General features: G+C 50.8%; 1 protein-coding gene across 1 annotated transcript; it reads right to left on the reverse strand.

Annotated features, from left to right (window-relative positions):
• Positions 1-5,028: 5,028 nt before the first annotated feature.
• Positions 5,029-7,070, reverse strand: LOC133898590 (probable inactive receptor kinase RLK902). The gene is made up of 2 exons (XM_062339291.1): positions 5,741-7,070; positions 5,029-5,651 (listed from the first exon to the last, which is right to left on the reverse strand). The coding sequence occupies exons 1-2, from the start codon at positions 7,068-7,070 to the stop codon at positions 5,029-5,031; spliced, it is 1,953 nt and encodes a 650-aa protein (XP_062195275.1).
• Between the last annotated feature and the right edge of the window lie 5,017 nt (positions 7,071-12,087).

The following is a 12,087-nucleotide window of genomic DNA, read 5'->3' on the forward strand; positions in this document are numbered from 1 at the left end:
GAGAAGACGTCGGGTGGCGGGCGGAGATGACGTGCCGGGTGGAGAAGACGTCGGCCAGCGGGCGGAGAATACGTCGGCCGGCGAGCGGAGAAGACGTGTCGGCGCAGAGAAGACGTGCCGGGTGGAGACGACGTCGGGCGACGACCGGAGAAGACGTCGGCCGGCGGGCGGAGAAGACTTGCCGGGTGGACTCGACGCTAGATCCAGTGCTGGGCTCGGGCGGAGAAGATGTGCCGGGTGGACTCGACGCCGGCTGGAAGCTCTGCCGGGCGGAGGAGACGCCGGCTGGAAGCTGCGCCGGCCGGAGGAGGTAGCGTCACCGGCGTCGGGAGTTGGCGGTTGGCGGCGGTGCAACGCACGCTTTATCCTCCAGAGACCAGAGCCAGGCAGAGAAGATGTGCGTGAGTGCGTGAGCGTGACCGTGCGGCCATGACCCGTGAGCCCGTGACTTCGTGAGGGTGACTGTGGGCCGTGGCCGTGAGCCCGTTTGGGTGATTAGGTGACGCCCAGATCTAAGAACCAAAGACCCATATACTGAAGTGAAGTGGGCTGCTGATGGGCTGATATATTTCGGTAAATACCGAAAGCCCATACCGGTAATTTCCGGTAAAAATTGAAAAATCGACTAAACGATCGGAATTGACTCAAACCGATTCCGCTACCGTTTCCGGAACATTTTACCGATACCGATTCCGAAAATTACCGATTTCAAAATATACGGTCGGCGGTTTTCGAAAACGGCCCCCGGTAAATCGGAAATTTTCGTTACCGTTTTCAACCCTACCAGGCACATAGTTAACACTTTTTGAAAACACAGGCACACTGTCCACTTACACGCCTAGAAGGTACTCATGCCGAAAAGCTAATCACTATGACTGAACCATAGAATGTCCTTGATTTAGGATACGGCTATCTGGATAGGTTTAACACTTTATAGAGGTTATACATTTTACTCACAAGATATGCACAGACTCCAACCTTAACAACTGGTACAACTGTTATAACGAGACGCAACATCCTCACAACATAGCCACAATATCCATCCATGGGGTACTAAGATACTAGGGGCCTTAGAATATTCACGAGAAGGACAACTTAGCAATCCCAAAGCTCTGACATAGCCTTAACAACATCACCAGTCGGACCTTGAGTTACGTACTATCCAAGTCTTCTCCTGGTCCCCATTGCCACTACCGGCCTTCGAGTGGGTACCGAACTAAGTTGAAGAGGTTGGGTCAAGTCCTGCCCATCCACATCATGTGTTTGTATGATTAAAATACTAGGTAGGATGTCATAGCGAACTAATCCTTATATGACTGAGGCAAGTGTCTCCCAGCAAGAACACCACAAAGGTGAAACTTACTCTAAGGTAGTTTTCACCTTTGTGGGGTACCTTACTCACCCCCGTAAAAACATACTAAGTTTTCATGAACATATCTTACACACACATCAAACACACAACACTTCACACTTTTTGAAAATGCATGATTAACTTATGTAATTATCCTGATTATTTCGTTTGAGCAAAGCAATCATAAGCATGGTAGTAAACAAGTATTTATCCAAACAATCATTATATTTGATGTTGGGGACCTTCTAGGGTTTCAACAGAATAAAGGTGACAATATCAAGGCATGTCATAAACATGCTAGATCATAACTACATTAGCATATTTTTAAAATTACAGTTATTAACTTAAGCATGCATATCTCTATAATTTGAAACAGTGGCTCTATAGATTGTATTTGAAAACATAGGATCAACAGTGTATGACTTGCCTTCATTAAAGTCCTCGTCCGCTTCTTCTTCAAACTTCAGATCCTCTGGGTCTTCCTCGAATGTACCTTCCTCTAACAAATGCAACAAATGGCAAAAGCGCATACACAAACAATTAATCAAATGATTATTCTAATTACAAAAAATATTAAATTGACATGATTAGGTAGATCTCAAATTTAGATAAATATCAGTGGAAGAATCGTTGAAAATAGAATTTGGACGGAGGAGAAACGAGCTTCGGAAGTTTTACCAGGAGGTAAAATTAGAAAAAGGAAAAAAAGCGAAATATTCTTGGAATATTCTGATTTCGGCTCGGGGCTCGGCTTGGCTTGACTCAGGCGGCTCGGCTCGGTTGGGTCGGCTCGACTAAAGAGATAAGGAGAGGGGGGCACCGGTTCTATTCTGATCAGATCAGATTGATGAGAGAGAGAGAGAGAGAGAGAGAGAGAGAGAGAACTGGGAGGAGGGAGACGATGGGGAGGTGAACGGCAGTGGCGCACCAATGATGAAGGACGACGGTGGGCTCCGTTGACCTGCAAAAGGAGGCGGCGACGGTCGAATCTGGCTTGGGGAGTGGCAAATCTGGACTGACCGGCAAGGATGGCAGCGAAGGTGGATCTGAGCCGATGATAGCGTGGCAGTGGAGCTCTAGCGATGAGGACAACAAGGCGACCGGCGATGAAGTGTTCTCTGGTGTTGTGGCAAAGATACATGATAATGTTAGGGTTTCAAGGGATCTCGGGTTGGCTTCTGGTAAGGAAGGAAGAGAAGCACGATGCTCACTAGCTGTGGCGGCGTTTCGGAGGCAGATGTGGCGGTCGGCTTTGGTGGTGGTGCAATGGGAGGGGGTAGCGGTGGAGAGGAGAGGTGGTGCTGTGCGGTGTGGAGGAGAGCGAGGAAGAGAGCACTATTCCTCTTGATAGGGGACGGAGGCATTGGCACGATGGTGACGCGGGGCGTGAGGTGGGGCTCAGGGCTCAAGGAAGCGACGCGGGGCACGAGGATTGCCTGCGATGCATGGCGATGGGATGGACGGTGTGGCGTGGCACGGCATGACATAGAGCCCTAGCACACGGGGATGGCGAGCGGCACGGATTTCTGAGGATTGTTTTCTGGGAAAAACATGAGTGTGACACCCCTTGTGTCAGCAATGTGATGAGACAGCAATACATTTGTTCACTCGCTACCGGTACAGCCAACATATCTGGAATTCTATGCGTCTGTGGGTCTGGCAATCTGCCTGAGCCAAGCTCTTGGTCGAATTGTGAAACCATGGCACAATGGTGGCGCCAAGTGGGGATGACAATCGAACTGCCGTAAAAAGCGATCGGCTCTTTGATGATGCCAGTGAGTTGGGAGCTATGGAAAGAGCATAATGCGTGTGTTTTTCAGCAATAGGAATCACAGTGATGTACTTGTTAGCTAAGATTAAAGAGGAGGCCACAACTTGGTGTATTGCGGGTGCAAAAAAGCTTTGCATGATAATCCTGGGCCTCTAGCATGCTTATAGCTCTTTTTTTCTTGTTATTTTTTCTATGTTTTTGGTGGTTTCCCTTAGCACCCTCGAGGTCGTGAGGGTTTAGTATTTGCGTTGCTTTTCTTCTCTACCAATACAAAATCGGCAACTCTTTTGCCGATTCTAGTTCAAAAAAAGGGCATTGTGCCAAAGGTATTATTAACTCTTTTTTAGTATGACTCACCATTAGGAACATCCAGTCCTTGTTTTCTGGTGTTCCATACTGATCGATGCTAAAATGTCTCCAAGAATGATCGTGGCCAAGTTGATGTATGGTCAGAGAAATGCCTTCCACCTGGTACAGGACACTTGAGGTTACCAAGATTATTCCAGGTCGCAAAGAGACTTGGCGTCGATTATGCTCCTGCCATGGTTGGATTTGATTATCGTAGTGATCGGTGCATTTCAGTTTTCGATGGACTTGTTGTTTGTGCGGAATTAAAAAATGATATCCTGGAGGTATGCTTTGATGTGAGGATTATTTTCAAATGTTTGAAACCTTTTATCCTTCATTATGATTTACCTGACCTATTATATGATTTAGCGATGCTATCGTTTTAAAGGTGAAGTTTTAATAATTTAAAACCTTTAGAAGTTATTGTAATTGTAAACACGAAGCCTAGTAATTTAGGAGGTCTTTGTGATACTGAGGTGTGCATGCCTGAAAACAGCCTGTATAAATACATACACACCTTGTATATTTGTGTCCGAAGCAAGCTAAGTGTCCCTTTTTTCCCAGCACCATCATACCATACGCTATTAGTTCTACAATTGATGTGATACTTTTGCTTTCATACCTGCTACTAGGGATATGCAGAAGAAGAGGAACAGAGACAAGATGAGGAGAGGAAGCAGGAGGAAGCTCAGGCACTATCCAGGTGGTATCAACTGCTCTGTTCCATTGTAATAAGACAGAGGACTCCTGCGAAACACCATCACAAATGCATGGTCAGGAAGGACCACCCAAAAATGATTACTTCCAGAAAAACACTCGCAGCATTCGACGCTCGGAAATGGAGACTCGTACAAGCAAACTACAGGCAGATCAGGTGCCGAATCCTTATCTCCCTGCTCATGACCATGAGCATGAGTTTCCGGAGGAAGACCAGAGCTTCGACGAGGAGACGTTTGTGCGAACAAAACGCTGTCCATGTGGTTTTTCTATCCAAGTAGAGGAATTGTAACATTGATACCAGAAATACACTGAGCTTCTAACGTCGTAGCACATGGTCTCTTTTTGTCCATTTGAAAGTTGAAACAGCAGACATTTAGTCAAGTCAATAGCAATAGTGCTTCTTCTGAAGTTCGCAGTTCCTACTGTGCAGTTTATGGTGCGTTTATGCACAGAATGCAAGAGTAAAATAAAAATGTTGTGACTGACTCGCTCACAATGAGTTTCCACAGTAGTTGTAGGTTAAATAGTGTTATGAAGCAAAATTTTCATAAGACAACTAGACAGGTGGACGTCGTGAATTAGTATTCATGTCAGCAGAATTTTCAAACTTGCTTAAATTTCCCAGTAGAAACTAGCAACTTTATTACATTTAGCAAGAGGAAAATGAAATGCTCTGGAGAGATAAAAGAATGTCTTGCAGTGTATGAGCTTATGCCACTGCACAATCCGCAGCCAAGAATATGGAACATGAACAAATCAAAGTAGAAGCCGAGATGCCTCGCTTCAAATGAAAATCAGAATGAAATAAAGAAACTGCCGACGAAGGCCAACCGGCAGATCACGCAGACACGCTCCGGCTGCCGTACGTGCTGCTGAAATTGGCTTTCATGCACGCGTCCTCGACCATGCGCTCGATCCTCGCCTCCACCTCGGCCATTGACGGCCGCCGGTCGGGGCGCTGCTCGGTGCACTCCATGCCGAGCTGCAGCAGCCGCATCATCTCCTGCTCGACGCCCGGCTCGTTGGCGATGGTGGCGTCGAACACCTCGGACGTCCACTCTTCCTGCACCACCGACCGCACCCACCGCGGCAGGTCCACGCCGTCGGCGCCGTCCGGCAGCGCGTGCGCCGGGGCGCGCCCGCTGAGCAGCTCCAGTACGACCACGCCGAAGCTGTACACGTCGGCGCTCTGGGGCACGCTGCGCGCGTCTTTCACCTCCGGGGCACGGTACCCCGCGCCATGCCTCGGCAGTGCCGCGGCGCCCACGAGCTGCGCGACCCCGTAGTCGGCGACGTAGGCGCCGTCGCGCGTGGCGGTGACGATGATGTTTGAAGACTTGATGTTGCCGTGCGACGACTTGGACCCTCCGCGGTGGATGAACGCCACGCCGCGCGCCGCCACCAGCGCGATGCGCGCGCGCTCCGTGAAGTCCAGCCGCGCGCAGCCCTCCGCGCCATCGTCTGCAAGTTCAGAAAAATATCTGAAAGTTCCCGTCCTAGCAAATGGCATGGTATGTACACGAGAAGACGAAAAGTTGATAGGGACGAACCGTGGAGGAGGGCGGAGAGGCTGCCGGCGCCAACGAAGTCGTAGACGAGAAGCTTCTCCTCCCTGCTGTAGAAGTAGGCGCGCAGGCGGGGCAGGTTGTCGTGGTGGAGGGCGCCGAGCACGGCCGCCTTGTCGTGGAACTCGTGCTCGGGGAGGTGCACCGCGCGGAGCCGCTTGACGGCGAGGACGGGATCGCCGCCGTCAAGCGTGGCGCGGTACGTTGTGCCAAGTGCGTCCTTGCTGAGCACCTCGGCGGACGCCCGCAGCAGCGTCTCCAGGTCGTAGGGCCTCTCCGGCGCGTTCCCGAGGAACACTAGCTTATTGCCGTCACTGATCATCTCCCGCGCGAGCGGCGGGGAGTGCGACTGCTTCACCGCGTCCCGGTCCGTCCTCGCCATGGTCACCGTTATAGGCGCGGAACCCTCGTGCACGTCGGCCGCAGCCCCCGCAGGCCTCCCGGCCGCCGCCCGACGCCGGCCCAAGCAGGCGACGAACCCTATGATGAGCAGGATTATGAGCACGGCGCCGACGATGATTCCGACGATTGCCCAACGGGATAGCTTGCCGCTCTTGCTGTCACTCCCTGCAGACGGTGATGGCAGAGGCGCCGGCGGCGTGGAGTTGGTGCATGCGGTTAGAGGGCTGCCGCAGAGCCCCGTGCCGAGGAACGAGTTCGCTGGCATCCGGGCAAGCGACGCGGGCACAGGGCCAGTGAGCAATGCATTGAACGACACGTTGAACAGCGAAAGTTTCGGAAGGTAGAGGCCCGCCGGAAGTGTGCCGAAAAAGTCGTTGCCCTCGAGGTAGAGCGTGTCTAGCTGCTTGAGCCTGTTGAATTGCAGCGACACGCCGCCTGTTAGCCGGTTCCCGGCGAGATCAACCTTCTTGAGCACCGCCAGCCAGAAGAACCCCTCCGGCACGGCGCCGGTGAGCTGGTTGCCCCTGAGGAACAGCCCCCGCAGCTCGGCGCAGTTGCCGACGTCGGCGGGTATCCCGCCGGAGATGGCGTTGAACCGGAGCGACAGCTTCTGCAGCGCGGTGAGGTTGCCCACCGTGCCCATCGGTATCGTCCCGGACAGCCGCTTGCCCGGCAGCCGCAGCTCCACGACGCGGTCGCCCGAGGGGGAGCACACGACGCCGGGCCACCGCCCGGCGCACGGCGTCGGCGCCGAGGGGTCCCACGGGAGGCGTCGCCCCGGATCCAGGGCGCCCCGCAGCGCCAGCAGCGCCGCGCGGTCCCCCGCCAGGTCCGGCGCCACGCGCGCGGGCAACAGGGCGAGCAACGGGACCACGAGGGCCAGCACCACGCGGGCAACGATTAGCCGCGCCATCGCCGGCGCCTCTGTCGCGGAGTGCAGCAACTCTAAGCACCACGTACGCCGGCAGTAATGAATCGAAGTGCAATATAGCTAGCTTAGAGCTTGTAGGATTTAGTAACCAAGAATCAACGATGCTAATGATGGAAAACTGAGAAGTAATCAAGCAGCTGCGTTAAGCTAATCTACGTCGACGGAGGATTCGGTGGACGCACAAACAGTTGGAGGTGTAAATAGGGCGCCAAATGACGGGAAGTTTCATACTCGTTTCTTATCGTTCTGTTTGTCCGTACGCTTGTGAGCTTGTCCAGCTACTGCCAGAACTGGCAACTTTGGTTGTGGTAATAATACTAGCGGTAATTAGATGTTATTCTTAATCCGCATTGGGCTCGACGCCGGCAGAGGATGATGATACGAGGTGAAAGAACTCAAGCGTGACGTTTGGAGGCTTTGGAACGCACCACGGAAGCGCCTTGCGTTCTCCTCACACTCGTCCTAGCTTGCTGGAGTTGGTAACCCTGCTACATGCTCATGTTAGCATGAACAAATTCGTCGTCAAAAATTACTTTTATTATATTACATTCCTTTAAAAAATTCTGCTGATGTAAAGTCACTAAACCGCAATAGGCGCAGCTCAGAACCATAAAATGTTGAAGAAAATCAGAAAGACCAAAGAAATTGACACAATGTTGGTGCGTCAATTCCGGTTGTTGGTACTGACACAAATACTCGAAGACTATATGTGCTAGTTCCGATGGTTCCAAACTGGAACTGACACACCGACACTGATAGTATTTCATCTATGTCGGTTCTTGGTGACCGCATCATCCGCGATAGCTCGGTCTAATGAACTGATGCAAATAGCCGTTGCGATTTCCTTTTTGTGGTTGTGGCAGTGCAGCGGTGCCGGCAGGAGCGATCACGACAAGCTGCGGCCCAACATGTGAGATCTAGGCATTGCGGTAGTGACACGGGATTAGGGCATGTCTAACTCACAGATTCACTGAGAGAAGTAACATGCGAGATCGTTGGGAGTAAGGGCACCAGTGGTGGAGTGTTAAGCCAATTCAAGGTTGGGGGGTGGAAGGTCCAATTGCTACCAACTACCGATAGTGGCAATGGCAGAGCGAACGCTATTGGCCACTACTACCATGGCAATGACCCATGATGCAGCAACAGCACATGTAGACGTGTGAGGCAGCCCTCCACCCATGGAGGCCACCCTTGTTGGACTTAATCCTAGCATGAGCCTCGGGGATTTGAATCACACGGAAGCAAGGAGTATGTATATGGCTCGTATACGGCAAGAGTGTCGTTCGTATGAGTGCATGATTTTGGATCGTGCAGTGTGCATGGGATTAGTTAGAATTTGAGTCGGATCGTGGGATGGCATGATTCAGTTTAGAATGCAGAGTTAGCTGGTGCTATAAGTATCGAGTTGTAATCCCTAGTTTGTAAGTTGAAAAGAGTCAGAAAATTCCTCCAGAAAATTTTGATATGTTCTATGTTGTTTTCATCGACGGATTGTTCGACGACAATAACTTGCTACCTGCCTGAACAAATTTGTTTTGCTTTTGTTGTTTTCGTTCTCGTCGAGTTGTAGGAACTTAGCGCCTCTTCCTAGGTTCTTGAAACCAATATCTGGTATAAGAGCCAACTAGATCGTGCAGGGCCTAATCCGCTGGATTGTCCGGTGTTATCATCTTGCTTCTCGCCAGATAAAGGCGGATGTCAATGGTTCCTCATGAGAGTTGGCACGGGAGAGCGGCGGAGGGCCGTTCTAATTCCCGTAGCTAACGGCGATGAACTACACGAGCTGGACAATTTGGATGCAAGCAATGATGGAGGATCAAGATGTCTAGGAGGCAGTCGAGCCGACGGCCAGTACAGTTGTCGATGAGAAGAAGGACAAGAAGGCAAAGTTGCACCTCTTCCAAGCACTCCTGGAGGACCTCTTAATGTGGTGAAGAAGAAAATAGCAAAGGAGGTCTAGGACGGTCTCAAGATAAGATTTGTTGGCACGGATCGTGTCAAGAACGCGCGACTGTAGATGTTGAAGAGCGAATTCGATGCCATGCGTATGCAAGAGGGAGAGACCTTGGATCAGTACGCCGGAAAGCTCAACGACATGTTCGTCAGGTAAGCAAACCTAGGGGCAACACTCGACAACGCTGCATTAGTCAAGAAGCTGTTCGGCATCGTGCCAGATTGATTCCTCAGTGTGATCATCGGGATCGAGCAGTTATATGACCTCAATACCATGCCATTCGTGGAAGCCATAGGAAGGCTGAAGACGTATGAAGAGCGTACGCACCCGCGCGCATCCTGTGGTAGCAACGGCACGGACGGCCAGCTCCTACTCACTCAGGCCGAGTGGCAAGCGCAATAGAAAAAGGATTGCAGTGACTCCTCATCAAGCAACAAGGGGAAATCTCACACCCTTGCGGATAGCAGCAATCGCGGCCGAGGTCGTCGTGGACGCCGCAGAGGCCATGGTAGAGGTGGTCGTGGCAGGACATGGCATAATGACGAGGAGAGCAGCTTGGGCGGTGGTCGCCGCAATAAGAGCTATATCAAGTGCTACAATTGCAACAAGATGGGGCACTACACATACGAGTGCAAGGAACCAAAGAAGAAGGAGGAGGAGACACATCTCACTCATGCTAATGACACCGAACCGGCCTTGCTACTCGTGGTGTTAGAAGAGCCGGCACTAGAATGGCAGCACAGGCGAGGAGTCGTGCTGCTAAATGAGGAAAAGATAACGCCGGAGCTGCATGGCACTACGGAGGTAGGTGCCAACTCTAAAGTCTGGTATCTGGACAAGAAGCTAGCAACCATATGACTGGTGATAAAGGAAAGCTCAGGGAGCTGGACGAAGGTGTCACCAGGAGGTTGCAGTTTGGGGATGTCTCCACAGTGCCAATCATGGGCTTAGGGTCTATCGTGTTGAGCTACAAGAGTGGTGACCAGTGGGTGATGTAGGAGGTCTACTACATTCCCTGACTTTGCAGCAATATCACAACCTTGGACAATTCATTGAAGCTGGACACAAAGTGATCATGGAAGCCGAACATTTATATGTCTATGATGGAAGACCTGCATGTTTGCTAATGAAGATGAGGCGAACTCCAAATCGCCTCTATAAGATCAAGCTCCATCTAGCGACACTGGTGTGTCTCTTAGCAAGCTTTGAGGACCCGATGTGGCTCTGGCATCGAGGCTCATCCACATCAATTTTGCTGCCATGAAGTAACTCGTTGACAAGGAGATGGCGGTGGGAGTGCCACCGATCACACACTTGAACCCATTGTGTCAAGGGTGTTTTGTGGTGAAGCAAGCGAGGCTATTGTTCTCGACGACGGCAAATTACAGAGCGAAGGAGCAGCTCGAGCCGCTAAATGCTGACATGTGTGGTCCAATTACACATTCAACTCCCGCTGGTAATAGTTATTTCATGTTAATTGTTGATGAGTTTACTCGATGGATATGGGTGTATATGATCAAGTCAAAGGATCAAACCTGCTCCATGTTCAGAAGATTCAAGTTGCAGGCCGAGAACACAAGCAAGCGACGTGTTAAGGCGTTGAGGACTCATCGAGGTGGGGAATTCCTCTTTGTCTAGTTCACCCGATTGTGCATGGAGGTCATGATCGAGGGGCATCTCACCACGCCATACACGCCACAGTAAAATGGAGTGGTAAAGTGGAGGAACAGGACAATGATGTTGATGGCGTGGTCTCTTCTCAAGAGCATGAATGTGCCTGGAAGATTTTGGGGAGAGGCAGTGTGTCACACACTGTATCTACTAAACTGTTTGTCAACAAAGGCATTAGATGATCGCACTCCGTTTGAGGCATAGAACAAAAGGAAGCCACATCTAGCACACCTTCATGTGTTCGGCTACACGGTGCACGCAAAGGTAACAATGTCACACTTTAAAAAGCTTGACGACCAAAGCCAGTCGATGGTGTATATTGGTGTCGAGGACGGCTGTAAGGCTCACCGTCTCTTTGATCCACGACATGGGAAAATTCATGTAAGTCATGATGTTAAATTTGATGAAAGTATGGAGTGGAGCTGGTGTACAGGTGCAGGCGGCGGGGAGCCATCTGATTTTTCCATGGAGGAGGAATTTAGCACTGAGCCGGCTATGGGGGGCTCTGTGCCACTCGTGGGTGGTTTGGCAAGTGTGTCATGGCCTGCGACACATGTTGATCTAGCTCCTTCAATGACTTCGCTGGCTGGCAAGGTGACACTAGAAGGGTCAGCAAGCAGGACTCATGCTGCGGCACGGACGACAGCAACCTCTTCGACAACTCCCACCACCCCGTGATGTTGTCTGCTCTTGAATCACTGACAGTTGATTTGGCCACACTACCACCGAGTGGGAGCAGTAGCACAGATGAAGGTCATGTTCGTTACATGCACATAGATGACATCATGAGAGATGCTCCAAGGGTGGATCTCGATGAGGACATGGAAGAAGAGAACATGCTCATGGAGATGGGGGAGTCATCATCCTACCATGAGGTTGTCAGACAGTAGGTATGGGAGGAGGCCATGGCCAAGGAGATTGAGTCCATAGAGAAGAATGACACGTGGACTCTCATGGCGTTGGCGGCTGTACCTAAGCCAATTGGGCTCAAATGGGTTTACAAACTAAAGAAGAATTCAAATGGAGTGGTGGTCAAGCACAAAGCAAGACTAGTTGTGAAAGGATAATTACAGTGGCAAGGAATCAATTTCAAAGAAGTATTTACGCTGGTGGCTAGGCTAGACACAGTGCGAGTCATCCTTGTTGTTGCAACCAATCAAGGTTGGCAAGTTCATCACTTGGATGTCAAGTCAGCATTCTTAAATGGTGAATTCGAAGAGGAAGTATATGTGGCCTAGCCAGAGGGATTTACAGTGAAGAACAAAGGGCATCTCATGCTCAAACATAGCAAGGCTCTATATGGACTCCAGCAGGCACCACGAGCATGTAATATATGTCTTGACAGGAGCATGAAACAGATCGGTTTCAGCAAAT

Source organism: Phragmites australis, chromosome 18 (genome assembly GCF_958298935.1).
Source record: "Phragmites australis chromosome 18, lpPhrAust1.1, whole genome shotgun sequence".
In the NCBI taxonomy this organism is placed as follows: domain Eukaryota; kingdom Viridiplantae; phylum Streptophyta; class Magnoliopsida; order Poales; family Poaceae; genus Phragmites; species Phragmites australis.

Bases quoted from the DNA above. Each gene is read 5' to 3' on its own strand.
- LOC133898590 (XM_062339291.1), bottom strand. From the start codon at position 7,070: ATGGCGCGGCTAATCGTTGCCCGCGTGGTGCTGGCCCTCGTGGTCCCG. The intron at 5,652-5,740 runs GTTCGTCCCTAT...CTGAACTTGCAG, and splicing joins CCTCTCCGCCCTCCTCCACG to ACGATGGCGCGGAGGGCTGC.